This window comes from Electrona antarctica, assembly GCF_951216825.1.
Source record: "Electrona antarctica genome assembly, chromosome: 6".
NCBI classification, from domain to species: Eukaryota; Metazoa; Chordata; class Actinopteri; order Myctophiformes; family Myctophidae; genus Electrona; species Electrona antarctica.
Window position 1 is genome coordinate 12746636 of NC_136811.1, and position 19408 is coordinate 12766043.

At 43.2% G+C, this 19408-nt stretch overlaps 1 protein-coding gene across 2 annotated transcripts in view; it reads left to right on the forward strand.

The window, feature by feature from the left end:
* Positions 1 to 19408, forward strand: part of arhgap33 (Rho GTPase activating protein 33) — a 75036-nt gene that overhangs the window by 21964 nt on the left and 33664 nt on the right. For both annotated transcript variants that reach the window (XM_079504758.1, XM_079504759.1), the window contains exons 2-7: positions 5240 to 5331; positions 6554 to 6644; positions 11601 to 11684; positions 16223 to 16360; positions 17201 to 17293; positions 19262 to 19384. In XM_079504758.1, coding sequence (XP_079360884.1) covers positions 5240 to 5331; positions 6554 to 6644; positions 11601 to 11684; positions 16223 to 16360; positions 17201 to 17293; positions 19262 to 19384 — 621 coding nt within the window. The remainder of the gene's footprint in view (positions 1 to 5239; positions 5332 to 6553; positions 6645 to 11600; positions 11685 to 16222; positions 16361 to 17200; positions 17294 to 19261; positions 19385 to 19408) is intronic.

Below are 19408 nucleotides of genomic sequence, written 5' to 3' on the forward strand. Positions count from 1 at the left end.
TCTGACCCATGCTTCTTGTACTCTTAATAACATCAAATATTCAACACTGTGTGTGTGTGTCTGTGTGTGTGTGTGTGTGTGTGTGTGTGTGTGTGTGTGTGTGTGTGTGTGTGTGCCTGTGTGAGATGTGTGTGTGCCTGTGTGAGATATGTGCCTGTTCGCCCGTTCTCTGGTTACCTGCCTGAGTACACAGACCAGTGACAGCAGCAGGCGGACATGGAGGCTCGTTGAGAGATAAAAAGAGACATGACAAAGACATACAGACAGATAAATGGACAGACAGACAGGTGGAAGACAGTGTTGAGTGAGTGAACGTGTCAACGCACAGAAACAGACACCATGTTTAAGAAGAGGAAGATGCAAAAGGTATGTCAGGTGTACTGTAGGGGTGTGAGTGCGTGTGTGCGTGCAACAGGTAGCTCTCCATCTATCATATTGGAAAGCTAGTTGTATCGGTTGATGTACTGCTATTGTTGTTGCGTCAAACACATAGTTACTCGAATAATATGATTTCTAAAAACGTCTAGGAGGACATAGTTAGCAGGTTAGCTTAGCTATTTGAGCTGTGGCTGGTATAGTCATATAGCCAGTTTGCTTAGCAGTTTGACTTTATAGGTCGCTAAAAGCTAGCTCTCATCTTGTGGTCAGACTGGTCAGTGACAGCCAATCGGATGATAGGTGCTGGTTACTTTTCTTTTTCCCTTTTGACTTCATGTCTTTACTCACGTGGAGCCAATCAGCTGCTGGCTTGTTCACAGACAACCAATGTGGTGTCATCACCACGAGAGCTTGTGTGATGGGACATTTTTGTCAAGCTTGATCTTTTCCACATGTGAGTGGCAAATGATGTTACAAAATGAGTGGTAAATGATATTGCCAGAAACACTAGCCATGAATATATATACTAGTGGACTCGGACCTGGAGACTGACAAGTCAGTGTATACTCTAGTGCAGGGGTCCTCAATAGGCGGACCGCGGTCCACGACCGGACCGCGGACCACCTCTCTGTGGACCCTGGGCAAGTTTTTTTTAAACTTGACAAAATAAAAGTGTTCTTTGTGCCTCAACACAATACCTCTCATTTGCTGTGAATTTTTGGAGGGGAATATTTGTGAAACATTTTATTTCCATACTCTGCACCCCAGTATTGGTTGGTTCGCTCTCCGCTGGCCGCTGCGTGGCCCGCGCCGCGCTCATGGGACCGGACCGGAGTCTTTTTCAAAAATGATTAGTGGACCTTCAGCATTTCTAGTTGAGGACCCCTGGCATAGTGTATATGCTCTACACACTACACAAGCATCAATGCAGGGTGGATGCTGGTCCAAGTCTATTCCATGTTTGAGATTTCAATAATTGGGTCTTATCCGTAGGGTACGGTGCAATCATGCGGTACAGTACAGTACAGTACTTTGATCGCACATTGCATGAACAAAATAAGAACATTTTAATTGAAAGTAAGTGTGATTGTGGACCATGTGTCATCAATTAGAAGACTCAAAACCCCTCTGTGGCGGTGATTCAGTATTTAGTCCATTCTGGGCGGGAACCCCTTTTGGTGTTTTAAACATTATGTTATAATTTTTTTATTGAAAAATAGCAAATCTACAAGCTCATAGCGCGCCACCGAGTGGCGCGCTACGAGCTTGTAGGTCTGCTATTTTAGAAAAATCGTGAAAATATTTATTTCAGAAAACTGGAGGATTTAGAAGAATTGTTTTAAATTCCGAGTTCAGGCCTAAATGGGTTAGTCTACTATGTGGCACTGTTGGCCTCACCACTCATTGGGTGTACAAGCACCCCCCCCCCCCGGTACTGAACCAGTACAAGGTCTTGTCCAGGCCGTAAACTGCAGTCTGTTATGTTTCCCGTAGGACCGATGTTTGGCAGGCGAGTTGTGTGTAGTTCGTCCTCCATTAAATGGACAGATTTTTATGAATCCTGCCGGAGTGAAATGTGAAATATTTCCAGTTCCTATTGGCACCGACCGCAGCCACGGTCCCCCATGAGTCTTTAACTGTGCTTAAACGCCCCTCAATTCACATTTAACCCCTCCTCAACAACAGTTGCTCGCTTTAAAATGGCCATTCTTAACCTTTGTTTCATTTCGAGGACCCCCACTTTGATATGCAGTATATGGGCCACACATTGTCACTTGACGCTATCTTTTTAAATTTTTAGCTGGGACCATTTCAACTCTAGACGGGTAGACCTATAAGGGTCCTGGTTCCCGATCGACCAGTCATTTAGCTGGGGGACCCCCTGGAACCCCCTCAAGGAACCCTAGGGGGTCCCCGGGCCCCAGGTTGAGAACCAGTGCTCTAAAAATAAGGAATAAGGAACACTACAACCATCAGCACTCGACTTAAACGGGAAGTGATTTCTCTCTCTCTCTCTCGAATGTTAAATCCTTCCAGTCTAGAAGAACCTCATCAAGGTAATCTTAACGTTTAACTGTACTATTGCTATCGTTCTGCTTATGAATAATTCTATTGTTCTGTATGTTAATGCTGTATATCCATCCGTAGTGTGTCAGTAGTCACCCATTATGACCTGAAGACGATTCTACAACTGCCTTCTAAATCAGTAGTTCTCACACTTTTTCGTGATTCAAAATTGTTCTACATTTTCCTAACACAACAAACAAACAATAGAAGATTTTTCAAAAATGTCACAAAATAGCAGATGTACACGCTCGCAGCTGTGAGCTTCTATTTGCTATTTCTTTCTAATAACCCAACGCAATAAATCCAAAAAAAATGCTTTCCCGGTTTTAATCGGTTTAATAGTTGTAAATAAATATCCTTGTATGAACCTCGGCTCATACTTAGTTTGTTGTTAATATGAACATTCCAGCGTTAATGGCTGCTTATGAAAGGGCAGAGCCTCGGCTCACAACATTGACCTGATCTAATGTACAAACTGTAAAGCAACATCATTGAGGTCAACAAAATGAAGCTGTCATTTGATAGAATCATGTGGCAGATGATGACCACACACAGGAGTTTCCATTGCTGATATTAAATGGCTGAAATGTTACTCTTAGTGTATACAGCTTTTGGTGTTAGCTATTGAAAAATAGCAGATCTACAAGCTCATAGCGCGCCACCGAGTGGCGCGCTATGAGCTTGTAGGTCTGCTATTTTTGAAAAATCGAAGAACGACTGACAGAAACATAGCTTTTTCAGAGAACTGTCAGGATGTAGAAGACATTTTTAGAATCTGATCTCTGGTCAAAAAGGGTTAATTATACATATTATAGGCAAGAATACTATATTAACGCCAGGATAATATAATAACGATAATAATTTGGTCTGCACTCCTCCTAGCTGACCGTGGCGGTATTTGCCACTGTAGATTTGCCTATCTATACCTTTGATATCTACGGTATGTTGCCTGTGCATTTTCCTAAGTACCAGGAGCAGTGGGCTCCATGGGGGCAGCGCCTGCCTTGGGGAGCAGTCAGGGGTTATAAGTCTTGCTCTGGGACTACTTCGACACGTGGGCTGGGAGTCTGGGACGTGAACCCGGGAACCTTCTGTTTCCCAGGCGCCCTCTCAATCTATACCACCGTTTCCCAAACTGTGGGGGACGGTCGGGACCCATTTGTGGGTCGCGGACACACACATTTTTTTTCATGGAGAAATAAAATAAAATAAGAAATTCTATAATTTAGAAAACAACTGTTTAAAGCTGGTCTTTGTGACCTTGTCTCACACTCTTCTAGACTATACACCACATTTCTGGGGCCCAACCCACTGATTGAGAAACTCGGGTACAGAGGATATGAGTGAGGGAACGACAGCAGAGATGAGAGGATATATAAATGTTTTTCTTCATTGCAACACGGGTATGCTCGCGTGCGTGCGTGCGTGCGTGTGTGTGTGTGTGTGTGTCCGTGTGTGTCCGCGTGTGTGTGCGCGAATGATTTCATCGGTATTGTGTACACAGTGCAGCTGTTATTTCCATGCAGGTGAAACCAGAGAAGCACTCAGTCTCCACAGCGCTACAGTACGTCATAGAGCCATAGATCAGATACACTGTTAGGATGCACTTGATTCACTGTTCATGTCACTTGGGTACATTTACATTGTAGAGGAATCTTCACTTCACTGTTTAACTCTTGAGAGTGTAAAATAGTTTGAACGGGTGAATTCAGGACAACACATTTTGCAGTTTTTTTGTTATGTGCCGGGCTGCCAGCTCACTGCCTCAATTTTGAGCATTTCCAATTTTAAGTACTTTTACTTCTACTTCTACTTTTACTTCTACTATTCTGCAAAGTTTTGTTACTTTGTAGATTTTGATTATTATTGCAAAACATACATTTCCCACTTAAGCCCTATATACATGGACAAAGCCATTTGAAAATAGCTCAAAATGCGTTGTGTGAGCTTGGGCCACGTCAAACACATGATAGGCAAACAATCGGTGAAAACGGGCAAACATTTACCGGAGAGATTCGGTGACGAGGGGGGGAAAAAGGAGGAGTAGACCAGACCTCAGCTCAACTGATAAACTGGTGGTGTGACCGTGCACTAGTTCCACATAGTCAAAGTGCTGAGTGGAGCGGAGAATCCTAGCCTCGGAGACCACAGGCGCTTTCGTTTTCACAAGAAAAAGAAAAAGCCTGGGAAAACGAGCCACATGTCCTGGTCTAGGAGTGGCAGTGAACTACAGTGCAGAATGCAGATCGAGGGCCGTCGCGCCAAATGTGGTGACGTCAGTGTTCTCCGCTGTTTTCTACCGGGGAGGGGAGGAGGAGGAGGGGGGCGTGGGCGGGCGCTCAGATCGGTGAAGCAATAGGATCCACCGGCACCCGCCCCTCTATAGCAGACTGGCCGGGCCATGCTAGGTCCAACCTATACTGTAGCTGTGGTGACTCGTCAGGTCAGACCTCTAAGCTGTTGTGAGTCATCAGATCAAGCCCAGGCTGTGGCTGCCAATGGCCATGTGACTACCATCAGTTTCACTGATGGTACAGTGGCCATGTGACTGTACCATCAGTTTCACTGATGGTACAGTGACCATGTGACTGTACCATCAGTTTCACTCAGCGATGTGCAGTGAAGGTGCTGAACATTATATGACATGTGACAACCACATGTTTTGAGAACGTTCTCAAACTGGGATAACTGGCTCCTCTGTTGACGTTTCAATAGAGATTTATCTAATGGATTTCCTGATCTCTCTCTCTCTCTCTCTCTCTCTCTCTCTCTCTCTCTCTCTCTCTCTCACCAGGCTCGGAGCTGTGATCCATTGGATGGTTCAGGTGAGCCAGCCACACATTCAGTGGTCGCTCCAGCCAACCACAAGATCAAAATGAACAAAAGGTACACGCACGCACGCACGCACGCATGCACGCACGTGCTCAGAGAATTCTGAGAAGTGAACATTTAATATAACTTATTATAATAAGTTCTCTTTCCTTCAAAGCAACTGACTTCTGAACTCACACAACATTACATTTATTTATATTAATATGTGATCTACTTTAGATTGAGCACCACTGTTCTACTGTTTGCTCAGTTGGGGCCAGCAGCACTGTCCTATAAGACTCTATAGCGACTGTTTCTTCAGCTTTTTATCTGACCTAACCAATCAACAACAGGCCCTCACGTGGCTCTCATCATGTCACATGTAACGGCTCCATCTATTGGCCGGGGCCGTAGCATTTGGGAAACTATATAAACGGTCTTGTCCCCTCCAGATTTCCAGGAACACACACGCGCACACGCACGCACACACACATAAAGAGGTAATAACGTAGAGTGACTGATGTTGATGTCAGATGCTAAATCTTTAGTCTCACACCTAACCGTGCGTTCATTGGTGATGAATGAAAAGAGTGGATGAGTTGTGATGAAACCTTAATGATCCCTGTGGAGGCATTAGTCTGATTGATCTGTCAGTTAGAACAGGACACTACATTCATGTCTATCTCTCTCTCTCTCTCTCTCTCTGTATATATATCCACTCTTTTCAGTTTTCATTCTGGGAATCAATAAAGGTTTATCTTATCTTGGATGTCTGTACAGACAGACAGACACGCACGCACGCACGCACGCACGCACGCACGCACGCACGCACGCACGCACGCACGCACGCACGCACGCACACACACACTTTATGACTGTAAATCAGTTAAAACACACACACACACACACACACACACACACACACACACACACACACACACACACACACACACACACTTTATGACTGTAAATCAGTTACAACACACACACACACACAACACACACACACACACACACACACTATGTACACTGCATACTGCCCATGGGAAATCGTGTTGAAAGTGTTGTGTGTGTTGTTAAATTCATGGCTGATCTCCCATAGAACACCTCCTGAATGGAGTCATTCACTTGTTCGTTACTTTCCAACAGCTTGTATTGTAAAACACTCTCTGACTGTAAACTGAGCTGAATAACACCCTGCTGTCACTTCTATTTCTGTGTGCGCGTGTGTGTGTGTGTGTGTGTGTGTGTGTGTCTGTGCGTGCGTGCGTGCGTGCGTGTGTGTGTGTCTCTCCAGGTTGTCAGTAGTGAAGGGTCACTTCCCTAAGCTGGCAGACTGTGCCCACTTCCACTATGACAATGTTGACTTTGGATCGACCGGTATACAGGTAGGTGTGTGTGTGTGTGTGTGTGTGTGTGTATGCGTGTGTGTGTGTGTGCGTGTGCGTGCGCACACTGTATGCACATGTGTGTATGTTATGGTATGAATCAATGTACTGACCTTCTTAATACATACAATGTATAGTGGTAGCAAAGCCCATCCCCCTCATGTTGCTTCCACTGATAATGCTAACTGGCGTGAGTGCGTGAGTGCGTGCGTACGTACGTGCGCGCGCAGTCTCTTCATTGCATTCATTCGGAGTACCATGATTTTTATGCCAGAATCCAACCTATCATACTACTACTTCTAGAAATAGCTCTACATTCCAATAGAAATCATAACAATCACTTACAGCAGCTCTAATTCCACTACTAATAGTGTTTACTACCACTACAACAAAAACTAGTTTCAAGATTCAAAGGTTTTATTCGTCAAATTGTCATACATGTACAGCATGTGCAGTGAAAAGTATAACATTGTTATACTTTAGCTATTGAAAAATAGCAGATCTACAAGCTCATAGCGCGCCACCGAGTGGCGCGCTACGAGCTTGTAGGTCTGCTATTTTTGAAAAATCGTAAAAATGCGGCACAAATCTTTGAATATATATTCGTTCAGAGCGAACGATTTTTTTATTCCGACGTCAGGCCTAAATGGGTTATTTATGTGAGTAACACAGGTGCACGGCTAAGCACAAATCAGGGGCTCCCTTTCTTCAGCACGACAATGAGATTGACTACATCCCGAAGGTTTAAAATTCTGACATGTAATTCAACATTTTGTGTATATGCTGTGTGAATACACTCTATTCCCAGTACATTTCATAGATATTTAACCCTTGAACTCCCGTTGTGCGGTTTTGACGTAATTGACGTCAAAATCCAGCACTCCCGTTGACGTAATTGACGTAATGAAAAATAAAATGATTATTTTATTTTTATTTTACACAATTATTATTTTTGTGTTCAAAAATGTACTGGCAGAAGGCACTGAAAAGCTGCTATTAGGGGTGGCAGGTGTCTTTTACTTGCCAAATTATATTTGCTATTGTTTCACTCAGCTATTGTTTAATAGTTGATATATATCGACTATCGTCTATTGTGCTTATACTCAAAACTGTCTGAATGGAAAAGATTGGCTCTCGGCTGCTTGTGTGCGTTGCGAGTCCGCGGGTGCGAAGCTTGGGTAGGACATAATAGTCACGGCTTGCAGCTTTAAATCATAATACACGGATGGACGTTGCTCGTCTGTAACTTGCATAGCTTGCATACAACCTCGCCTTGGGGTTTGACAATCTAACTATTTCTAAAACTGGGCTTTTTAGATGCTAATCACTTTATCTATAGCCTCAGAAACCCAGACGTTTTTATTTCCAGGAAGAAAGAAAAACAAGTCTGGGCTTGAGTCCACTTCAATTCGGCATACAGTAGCACTAACGTCTAAGCTCTCTCTCTCTGCTGATTTCTGATCGTCTGCAGCTTTGTTAAATTGACGCGCACACGTACACACACACACACACACACACACACACACACACACACACACTCCCCTTTTTGTCACTCTAATTAATTAGTCTCATATCCTACAGCTGCGTCTATAGTTTCTCCCGGCGCATCCTGCCGGGAGCTGCCTATGCCATAGAAAGCATAGGTCAGTTCCAGTCTACTTTATCTGTGGTCTTTATCAGCCATGCTGTTATTTATGGTTTCTGTTCAGCTCAAAGAATAGGCCTGCCTTGCATTTGATTTGATTTGATTTTCAGTCCGCTATGAAATCAGACGTGCAGACGTCCATCACCCAACAGTCTGCTCTGAGTGAAAGGGTTTATGTGTGCCTACTCAAAGGGAAGGAATAGAACGGGCCGGGTGTCAATTTATAGCAGCCGTCTTCCTTTCAAATAGTGTTGTGTTAACCACATGTGTGATTGATGCACGTCTACTCAAAGCCAAAGAGTGATGTGTGCCTAGTACCTACTCAAGGCGAACGTGATGGTCATGCCTAGTGCCTACTCAAAAGCGAATGAGTCTGTTTGCTTGTTTTGACCCAAAAAACGCAACGTGGGAAAAGAATCCGAGATAAATGCATTTTCTAAATATGATAACGTGGTGGCGGGCAGCAGGCAAAATGTTCACTTTCGGTTAATTTCCGGTTGTATCTGGTTGCTCAGAAACCTAGAACCATTCATGCGTTGGCGAAGACTGCGATCTATCATAAACCACTGAAAAGACCACATGACAGAGTTCTCCATCAACGGCAGGGAATGTGTTTTAATTTAATGGGTTAAAGGACAAAAGCATATTTATGTTCCCCCATGTTGCATGTTTTCAAGAAATACATGAAAAAGGTCATGCAAGGTGCATAATTTCCCTGACACAAATAAATAAACATGTCATAATGACACAGCGTAGCCAGCATATTTCTACCCAGAGAGACAGGACCTACCTTTATATGACATAATAACAAACAGGTTTGTTTTTCTATCAGCTGACGAACCGTAAAAACCGCACGCACGCACGCACGCACGCACGCACGCACGCACGCACGCACAGACAGACAGACACACACAGAGTCACAGACACACACAAACAGACACACACACACACACACACACACACACACACACACACACACACTGTCATCCATTATTCAGCAGCATTTTACTACTCTGCTACAGTAGGAGACAATATACCTCTTCCTGCTGGAATATAAGCTGCCCTGTTTGTGAACAGCTGCTGTGTGTGCGTGTGCGTGTGTGCGTGCATGCGTGTCCGCGTGTGTGCATGGCTGCATGCGTCGTGCGAGTGTGTGTGTGTTTTTGCGTGCGAGCCCTCAAGAAAGAAGAAAGATGAAAGGGAATATAAGTACATAAGTACATAATGTACCTCTCTCTGATATGAGAAACATGCCTCTTGCCTTGACCTCTTTTCTTCTTTCACTATCTCCTCTCTTCTGTTTGCATTTCCGCTCTCTTCCTCTCCTCTATATCGGAATGTTGATGTTAAAAGATATCCTCTTTAATTCTATATGGGTGTTTATTGTTTAATCAAGCATCCAGCTGATTACAGGCCGGTACAGTCAATTGTGTTGAACCAGTGAGATGAACAGATACCCGTCACATGTTGTACCTTACCTGCATGGTATTGAGATCTGAGAGTGACTCACTCTCAATGCGATCCAAACTAAGATCTTGAAAAATGGTATAAACACCAAACTGAGACTCTTCAAACCTCTCTGGATCCAGTGCAAAACTCCAAATAATGCATGCAGGGCAGAGTTAGGATGATACGCCACTCATAATCAAAATAAAAAAAGAGAGCATATACATTTTATAACCACCTAAAAGAAAGTGACCCAGATGCACTCCATAACAAGGCACTCAACACACACAGAGAAACTTGTCTAGAGAGATGCCTCCTCCGTCCTCAGCCAGCTGGTCCTGGAACTCTGAGCACAAACACAAGCAGAGCCACCAGATAGAAAACTCACTGAACTAAACCAACTTATAAAATAGTGAAAGGAAAGCTATAGGGCTTTAGGCAGTGGCTCAGAGGTAGAGTGGCCGGATGGTAACCGCAACGTTGCCAGTTCGAACCCGGGCTCCCCCAGAGTTTGTGTCGAAGTGTCCTTGAGCAAGACTCTGAACCACTAGTTGCTCCTTATTTGCTGGTTGGTGCCTTGCATGCATGGTTTCCGCCGCCATCGGTGTATGAATGTGTGTGCGAATGGGTGAATGTAATGCACAATCTATGTAAAGCGCCTTGGATAAAGGCGCTCTATAAATGCACCATTTACCAAAGCTACACAGCCAACTGAAAGAAGCAACAAAAAAGCAGAGCAAACTAGAATGCTGTTTGGCCCTAAACAGAGAATACACTGGCATAATACCTGAGCACTGTGACCGACCCAAAACAAAGACAAATCTTAACTAGCCCATTCAGGACGGGAACCCCTTTTGGTGTTTTAACCCATTTAGGCCTGACGTCGAAATAAATAAAAAGTCTTCTGAAAAAATATTATATTCAAAGATTTGTGCCACATTTTCACGATTTTTCAAAAATAGCAGACCTACAAGCTCGTAGCGCGCCACTCGGTGGCGCGCTATGAGCTTGTAGATCTGCTATTTTTCAATAGCTTAAGTATAACACAATGCTTAGTTAAAACACCAAAAGGGGTTCCCGTTCAGAATGGGCTAGATACAGACTAGTATACAGTCTTGTGATCGAGAATGGCCGTCATAAGCAGACCTGCCTGGTTCCCTAGAGAAAAACGGACTACCACTGCACACATTTAAGTGGAAACTGAGCTACGTTTCCTAACCGACATCAGAGACACATACGTACTGTACTTCCCACAGATTACAATCGCCCCAGGATAGTTTGAAAACATGACTAATGACAACAAAAAAAAACGTAGATGTCCCATGAGGACATAGGTGCATGCTGGGAAGCCCAAGCCCAAGGTTTTCATGCAGTAAAACCGTACCACTTCTCTCTATGCCCAGAATGTCAATGCCCCCCCCCCCCCCCCCCCCTTCTGACAAAATGATGAATGGTTCTAGTCTTGAGTGCTTCTTAGAAAGAAAGAAAGAAAGAAAGAAAGAGAGAAAGAAAGAAAGAAAGAAAGAAAGAAAATAACATGTAATAGTCCATTCACAGACTTGGTTCAAGTCATTCATTAGTCAATGATTATGGCTAGCCAGTGCCAACTGGAGTAAAGTATACTTTTCACATACTTAAATATTTTCAACTTTCTTACGGAGCATAATGAATAATCTTAATACCACCTTTTCATGTGTCTTAAAAACGCTTTTTGTGTGTGTGTGTGTGTGTGTGTGTGTGTGTGTGTGTGTGTGTGTGTGTGTGTGTGTGTGTGTGTGTGTGTGTGTGTGTGTGTGTGTGTGTGTGTGTGTGTGTGTGTGTGTGTGTGTGTGTGTGTGTGTGTGTGTGTGTGTGTGTGTGTGTAGCTGCAGTATTACAGCGATCAGAGTGAAACCAACTGGACGTCCTCAGCCAAAGACATTGTCTTCATGGTGCAGGTCACATGTCAGGTAAGATACACACACACACACTGGTATCCTTCCAACAACTCGTGGGGAAGCTACACAGAGCATTGTCTCAACTGTTTCTCAACCATGTCAGTGAAATTAGCTGGATCTGTCGGATGAAACGTGTGTTGTTCCATTTGACTGGGGTGAAGGAGTCACGTACTGACCTTAGAGAAGCTGCTTGCGTGTCTTTGTATGAAGACATGGAGGTTAGCTACTAGCTTAACCACTCTTAAAGCCTACAGTTGGGTGCCACCGATATTGTCCCTTATCATTTGACCCATTTAGGCCTGACCTCAAAATTTAAAAAAATCCTTCTAAATCCTCCAGTTTTCTGAAATAAATATTTTCACGATTTTTCAAAAATAGCAGACCTACAAAGCTCGTAGCGCGCCACTCGGTGGCGCGCTATGAGCTTGTAGATCTGCTATTTTTCAATAGCTAAATTATAATGTTTAAAACACCAAAAGGGGTTCCCGCCCAAAATGGGTTAACTGTCCTTTTGCGCAGATCACGCAAACCTCAGCAAAAAGAAAAGGACAATATCGATGGCCTCCAACTGTACATCATTGACCGGAGTGCCCCCGGGGTCTATACTAGGCTCCCTTTTTGAGGGGCTCTAGCCCCTCCTATATACAGGTTTAATGTTTGTTTTTCCTTAAACAAACATTAAAAACGCCATTGAAATGGACAGAGTTTAATGTTTGTTTTGTCTGATAATTACGTCATGATGTATATATTGCGCCCCTCGCTTCACACGGGTGTGATTTTTTTCCCCTCTACTACACCAACATCTTTTTGCTGAATGTTCGGCACAAAATAGGGATGCTAGAGACGGGGTTCATTTGGTTAAGCAACAAAAATATCAATGATATACTTATATACCAATAAGTACCAAAATCCTGAAACGTTAAAAGATGACCAATTCTCTTTACATTACGAAAGAATGTATAGGCCAACATTTAGGAATAAAAGCTGAACGTGCAATTTCCTTTGATACTCTGACGCTGCTGACAGTTCTGCAGACTGTGAAACTCCACAAATATCCCTGTCAACCGTTTGAAAACACCCCTGTAGCGTAAGAGCACAGCGCCGCTAGGAAGCTGGAGAAGTGCTGACACAGCAGTGCTCCTCCTCTCACTTCCATGTTTGGTAGCTGAACCAAACCTTTCCAACGAGGTCCTGTAGATCGGTGGTTTTCAACCTTTTTCATATCGAGGCCCATTATTTATTCAGCATTTGAGCCACATGGACCACCATTTGATGAGATTTAACCCATTTAGGCCTGACCTCAACATTTTAAAAAAATCTTCTAAATCCTCCAGTTTTCTGAAATAAATATTTTCACGATTTTTCAAAAATAGCAGACCTACAAGCTTGTAGCGCGCCACTCGGTGGCGCGCTATGAGCTTGTAGATCTGCTATTTTTCACTAGCTAAATTATAACAATGTTTAAAACACCAAAAGGGGTGCCCGCCCAAAATGGGTTAACCTCTCGGAACCCAAAACTAAAGAAGATTTTGTTGTCGTTGGATAAGATTTTGTCCACAATTCCATGCTGTATTGATGTTGGTGCCATTAGGAGAGATAACAGGCAAACGTTGATCAAAATAACGTTTTTTTTTACATTCTCTAATTGTGTAGACTTCTTGTAAATTAAGTAATGCAGATTTAACAATAATTTAACTCTTGAGAGTGTAAAATGAAACCAAATGGACCCGGAAGGGTCCATTTCATTTTATTTTACACTCTCAAGAGTTAAAGATCTTATAAGGGTCCATTTGGGTACCAACTCTGCATCATTTAGCATGGGGACCACCTGGAACCCCCTCAAGGACCACTGGTGGTCCCCGGACCACTGGTTGAAAACCACTGAGGCAGATGACAGATTTATTTTGGTAAATCAAATCTATACTGCAGGAAGAGCTCACGATTATAGAGCGTCGCAGTCCCGCCCCCTTTCATGACGACGCCAGGCCCAGGAAATTAATCACAATGCATTTTTCCCATAGACATTTCAAAAAGGATTTATTTAAAGACCTTTTAAGCGTCGTACGAAGCCAACTCGAGTCGTGACAAATCATGACAACACACACAATATTTTGGACCAAACAAATAATGACATAGAAGAAAAACAACAAAAAGTGTTGTAACCTGCCGTTTTTTTCTACTTTCTAATTCTTTGTTTGGCCCGAAAAATTGTGTTTGTTGTCATGATTTGTCACGACAAGAGTTGGCTTTGTCCGCGGCGTAAACGTCTTTAAATAAATACTTTCTGAAATGTCTATGAGGAAAATGAACGGAGAATCATTTCCTGGGCCCTGGTAGGGGGCGGGACTGCGACGGTCTATAACATTGAGGTTTAACCACTCAAGCGTCATATCATCATAAATATCAGTCAGTCAATCCACAGTGAGTATAATTAGGAATATACAATCCAACCACAGTTTAAAAAATATATATACCGGCAGCAGTTCGCCTTAGCGGCCTCTAATTATGATTAGTGAATATCCCAGTAGTCAAAAAAAACGCCAGAGTTATGAGCATGAGTCATTCATTCAAGGACAGAGTTGAACGCCTGGTTGACTTCATGGCTATATCGGCACAAATGTAACATCTGATCTCCTGGATCTCCTTTGCATCATGGGACGATGAATCTGCTGCTGGTGCTTATCTTGGACGAGGTGGCAGGGATTCATCATCAAGATGGATTATATGTAGTCTTTGGGTAAAAGAAGTGTTATATATATGATTGCCATCATTGTCGTATGGCCTGGCTAAATTTAAACCCTTTGTAAAAACATGAACATACATACGGAGAATGAATAGAAACTAATTAACTTAGAATAGAACTGGCACGGGCGGCTGGCGTAGCCGTCTGGGCACCTTGGCTGGTAATCCAATCTGGCAGTGTGCCGCGGGTTCGACTCCCGATCCCGACGGCCTTTACTGCGTGTCACCCCCCCCATCTCTATCTCCCCATTTCCTGTCAGCCTACTTTATACCTATCCCTCTATGAAAAAGAAAATAAAGGCGAAAGCCACAAAAAATATATCTTTAAAAAAAAAAAGAATAGAACTGTATGAATGAATACATCTAGATATGAATAACAATTCCTTACAGGGATATTTCACTTTGAAAAATAATTATCATTTTATCAGGCTTTTCAGAATCAGAATCAGAAGCCTTTATTGTGACATGTAAACACGTTAGGAATTTGGTTTGGTGGACAGCAGAGTGCAGTTACAACATTCGGACAAGTGCAAAACAGGACAAGACAGTGCAAAAACAACCTAGTGCAATGAATAGTGAATAAATATAAAGTGCAGAGAGTTCAATTGTTCAGGTCAGACAGCACAAGTCTTTTTGTTTTTAAGTTACTTGATTCAGTGTTCTTATGTAAAGCGCTTTGGGTATTTAGAAAAGCACTATATAAATGTATTATTAGTAGTAGTAGTAGTAGTAGTAGTAGTAGTAGTAAATTCCATTTGAATCATGAGAGATTCATCAATAACAACGTCCTTGGTTCTGGTGATAAAAAAAAGGGAGAATTAAAAAATAAATAAATCTTTTCTCACACGTAATTTCAGCGATCCTATTTGTTAGTTTCAAAGTAATTATTATTACACAAGAGGGTGTGTGTTATCGAGATTATTGGAACGCCCAGTGATGCGTTCAAGAACAAGGCGGCGCCGGAATTCCGCACTGCCACACTGCATCACTCACACTGCAGTGTGCTAGTGAAATGAATAACATTATCCTCCTAAAGAAGAATGATCTTTCTCTCTGTGTCTGTGGGTATTTCAGGGTATTTCAGGAGAATGATCGTTCTCTCTGTGTATGTGGGTATTTCAGGGTATTTCAGGAGAATGATCGTTCTCTCTGTGTATGTGGGTATTTCAGGAGAATGATCTTTCTGTCTGTGTATGTGGGTATTTCAGGAGAATGATCTTTCTGTCTGTGTATGTGGGTATTTCAGGAGAATGATCTTTCTGTCTGTGTATGTGGGTATTTCAGGAGAATGATCGTTATCTCTGTGGGTATTTCAGGAGAATGATCGTTATCTCTGTGGGTATTTCAGGAGAATGATCGTTATCTCTGTGGGTATTTCAGGGTAATGATCGTTCTCTCTGTGTCTGTGGGTATTTCAGGGTATTTCAGGAGAATGATATTTCCGTTTGTGTCTGGGTATTTCAGGAGAATGATCGTTATCTCTGTGTCTGTGGGTATTTCAGGAGAATGATCGTTATCTCTGTGTCTGTGGGTATTTCAGGAGAATGATCTTTCCGTCTGTGTCTGTGGGTATTTCAGCGTATTTCAGGAGAATGATCGTTCTCTCTGTGTCTGTGGGTATTTCAGCGTATTTCAGGAGAATGATTGTTCTCTCTGTGTCTGTGGGTATTTCAGGGTATTTCAGGGTAATGATCGTTCTCTCTGTGTCTGTGGGTATTTCAGGGTATTTCAGGGTAATGATCGTTCTCTCTGTGTCTGTGGGTATTTCAGGGTAATGATCGTTCTCTCTGTGTCTGTGGGTATTTCAGGGGAAGTCCTGGATGGTTCGGAGGTCTTATGAGGAGTTCAGCACATTGGACGCTCACCTGCACCAATGCATCTATGACAGGAGATACTCGCAGCTCGCAGCTCTACCTTCTCTGGCACAGATAGGAGACAGGACAGAGGTACACACACACACACACACACACATTCACTCTCACCCACACGCACGTTGCACACAACCACACCACATAGACACACTATGATTAGCATGCTGATGATGAGTCATATATTATGATCACATACCATTCCACAGTGAACTAAACATGAGGCGACATAACAGAATATGAAAGCATGCACTCACATGACCACTGTCACCACTAATACTCTCCATGTGTCTCTCACTCTCACTCTCTCTCCCACTCTCTGGGTCCTCTCTCTCTCTTTCTCTCCCACTCTCTGGGTCCTCTCTCGCTCGCTCTCTCTCTCTCTCTCTCTCTCTCTCTCTCTCTCTCTCTCTCCCTCTCTCTGGGTCCTCTCTCTCTCTCTCTCTTTCTCTCCCACTCTCTGGGTCCTCTCTCTCTCTCTCTCTCTCTCCCTCTCTCTCCCACTCTCTGGGTCCTCTCTCTCTCTCTCTCTTTCTCTCCCACTCTCTGGGTCCTCTCTCGCTCGCTCTCTCTCTCCCTCTCTCTCCCTCTCTCTCTCTCTCTCTCTCTCTCTCTTTCTCTCTCTCTCTCCCACTCTCTGGGTCCTCTCTCGCGCTCTCTCTCTCTCTCTCTCTCTCTCTCTCTCTCTCTCTCTCTCTCTCTCTCTCTCTCTCTCTCTCTCTCTCTCTCTCTCTCTCTCTCTCTCTCTCTCTCTCTCTCTCTCTCTCTCTCTCTCTCTCTCTCTCTCTCTCTCTCTCTCAATCTGCCTCTCTCCATATATATCTGTCTACCCTCTCTCTCTCTCTCTCTCTCTCTCTCTCTCTCTCTCTCTCTCTCTCTCTCTCTCTCTCTCTCTCTCTCTCTGTGTCTGTCCATCAGATACTGTGTCCCCTGCTGTCCGAGTATCTCAGTCGTCTGTCCATCATCTTGGACGACAAGCTGAACTGCGGTCCCGTCCTCACGTGGATGGAGGTGAGATTGTTGGAGGAAATGATGATGCCTTGCCAAAAGGCTTGGCACGGGCCAGAGTAATATAGTAAGAGAGTGGCGACACTAGCGTGGACTCCCATTGTAACAATGGAAGTGCTCATTCTATCTCAATGGGATAGTTCCAGCCATAGGAGCAATATTTGAAACTATAGCCCAATAGCCCATAGGCACCCGCTTTGTGGCGAGATCAAAGCATGTCGCTACTCTCCTACTCTACACTCTGGCACGGGCTGGACACAGTGTACCTTTGTTTGATTGAAACCTTTATTTCAGGGGAATCCAATTGAGACCAGGGTCTCTTTTTCAATGGCGCCCTGTATACAAACACGAACATTTACAGCAATGATTTTACATACATGACATGGACACACAGTACAACAAATATAATACACAAGCACATACACACAGAAACAAAACCCTTACAGAAAGCAGGTGCATATGCCTTCCTCTAGTGTGAGGTCAGTTAAGAGTATTTTAAAAGTAGTAAATTAAACAAAAACATTCAACTTCAATTTGTTTTGACAATTATTCCAGAAATGTGGAGCATACACCCTGAAGGCAGTATCTCCCAATTTAGTGGTAGTTTTTGGTACCTTCAATAAAAGCATATCTTGTGATATGCTTTATACTACTTACTTTATCATGGCTTTATCACTTACAGTACTTACTTTATCATGTCTGGGCACAGTGTAGCACGCTGCTCTGAGGTTTATCACCACAGCTCTCATTCTTTCATTTAGTGGTTCCCAAACATTTTAGCTCGAGGCCCAAGAGAGAAATTAGAGAAGAGAAGACGTTTGCCCGGGACACAAACCAGTGAGAATAACAGATCTACAAGCTCAGAGCGCGTCTCTTGGCGCCGCGTTGTGAGCTTACAGATCGGCTGTTTTCACTACTTCTTAAGCATTTGTTTTTCTAATTTATGGAATTTCTTTGTTTATTTTATTTCTTCGTGAAATTACCGAAGAAAATAAATAATTTAATTTGTTCCTAATTCATGAAAAATGTTGTTTTATTTGGGAATGTTTTTTTGAAAATGTTTTGAAATGACGATAATTAAAAACGAACCGTAGAAAACAAAAAGCTAAATGGACCCATACAAATATATCCCACAAATGGCGAAACGGTTGACCACTGGCTAAATGGACCATAAAAATATATCCCACAAATGGCGAACCTAGTTGACCACTGGTGACGTGCGGCGAAATGAGCCAATCTGCGATAAGCTATAAATCAGGCTTCGCTCATCATTGTACTGTACTTGTACTGTACAGCCTGTACAACCTTGAAAGTCCAAAACCGTTCTTTTTCAAGATTAAAAAAAAAACCCAAAAGATTTAAAACAGTAAAAAATGGTGATCTGCAAGCTCACTCAACTCGACTCAACTCAAACTCTATTTATATGGCACGTATCAGGTTAAAAAAAATAGAAAAGACATGCATGGCAACAATATGGAGGAACAGATAGACAAAATAAGAATACATAGAGCTAAAGGCAGTATTTACATAATCAGGCATTGTCGAAGGCCACAGAGACAAAGTGAGCCTTTAATAGGGACTCACAACGCCTCGTGTTGTAGACCTTGATCTGCTCTTCTCACTCTTGTATGATGAAGTAGGGCCATTCTGCCAATAATCATAATTATTCTTTGAGAGATACATCCAAGATTGTTGCTGTAGATGAGGTCTGCATACTTAGTTGGGACACATGTGTGGCGCCCTCTGGTGGACAGATCCACATACAGGAATCTAAATCTAAAGGTAGAAAGTCCTAAGGTCAGGTGTGTGTGTGTGTGTGTGTGTGTGTGTGTGTGTGTGTGTGTGTGTGTGTGTGTGTGTGTGTGTGTGTGTGTGTGTGTGTGTGTGTGTGTGTGTGTGTGTGTGTGTGTGTGTGTGTGTGTGTGTGTGTGTGTGTGTGTGTGTGTGTGTGTGTGTGTGTGTGTGTGTCAGCTTGACAACAGAGGGAACCGTTTCCTGCTGAAAGAGGAAGCGTCTCTGAATGTTCCCGCCATCGCAGCTGCTCACGTCACCAAACGCTACACTGCCCAGGCCTCTGACGAGATCTCTATAGAGGTATACTGTCCCACTACACTACAC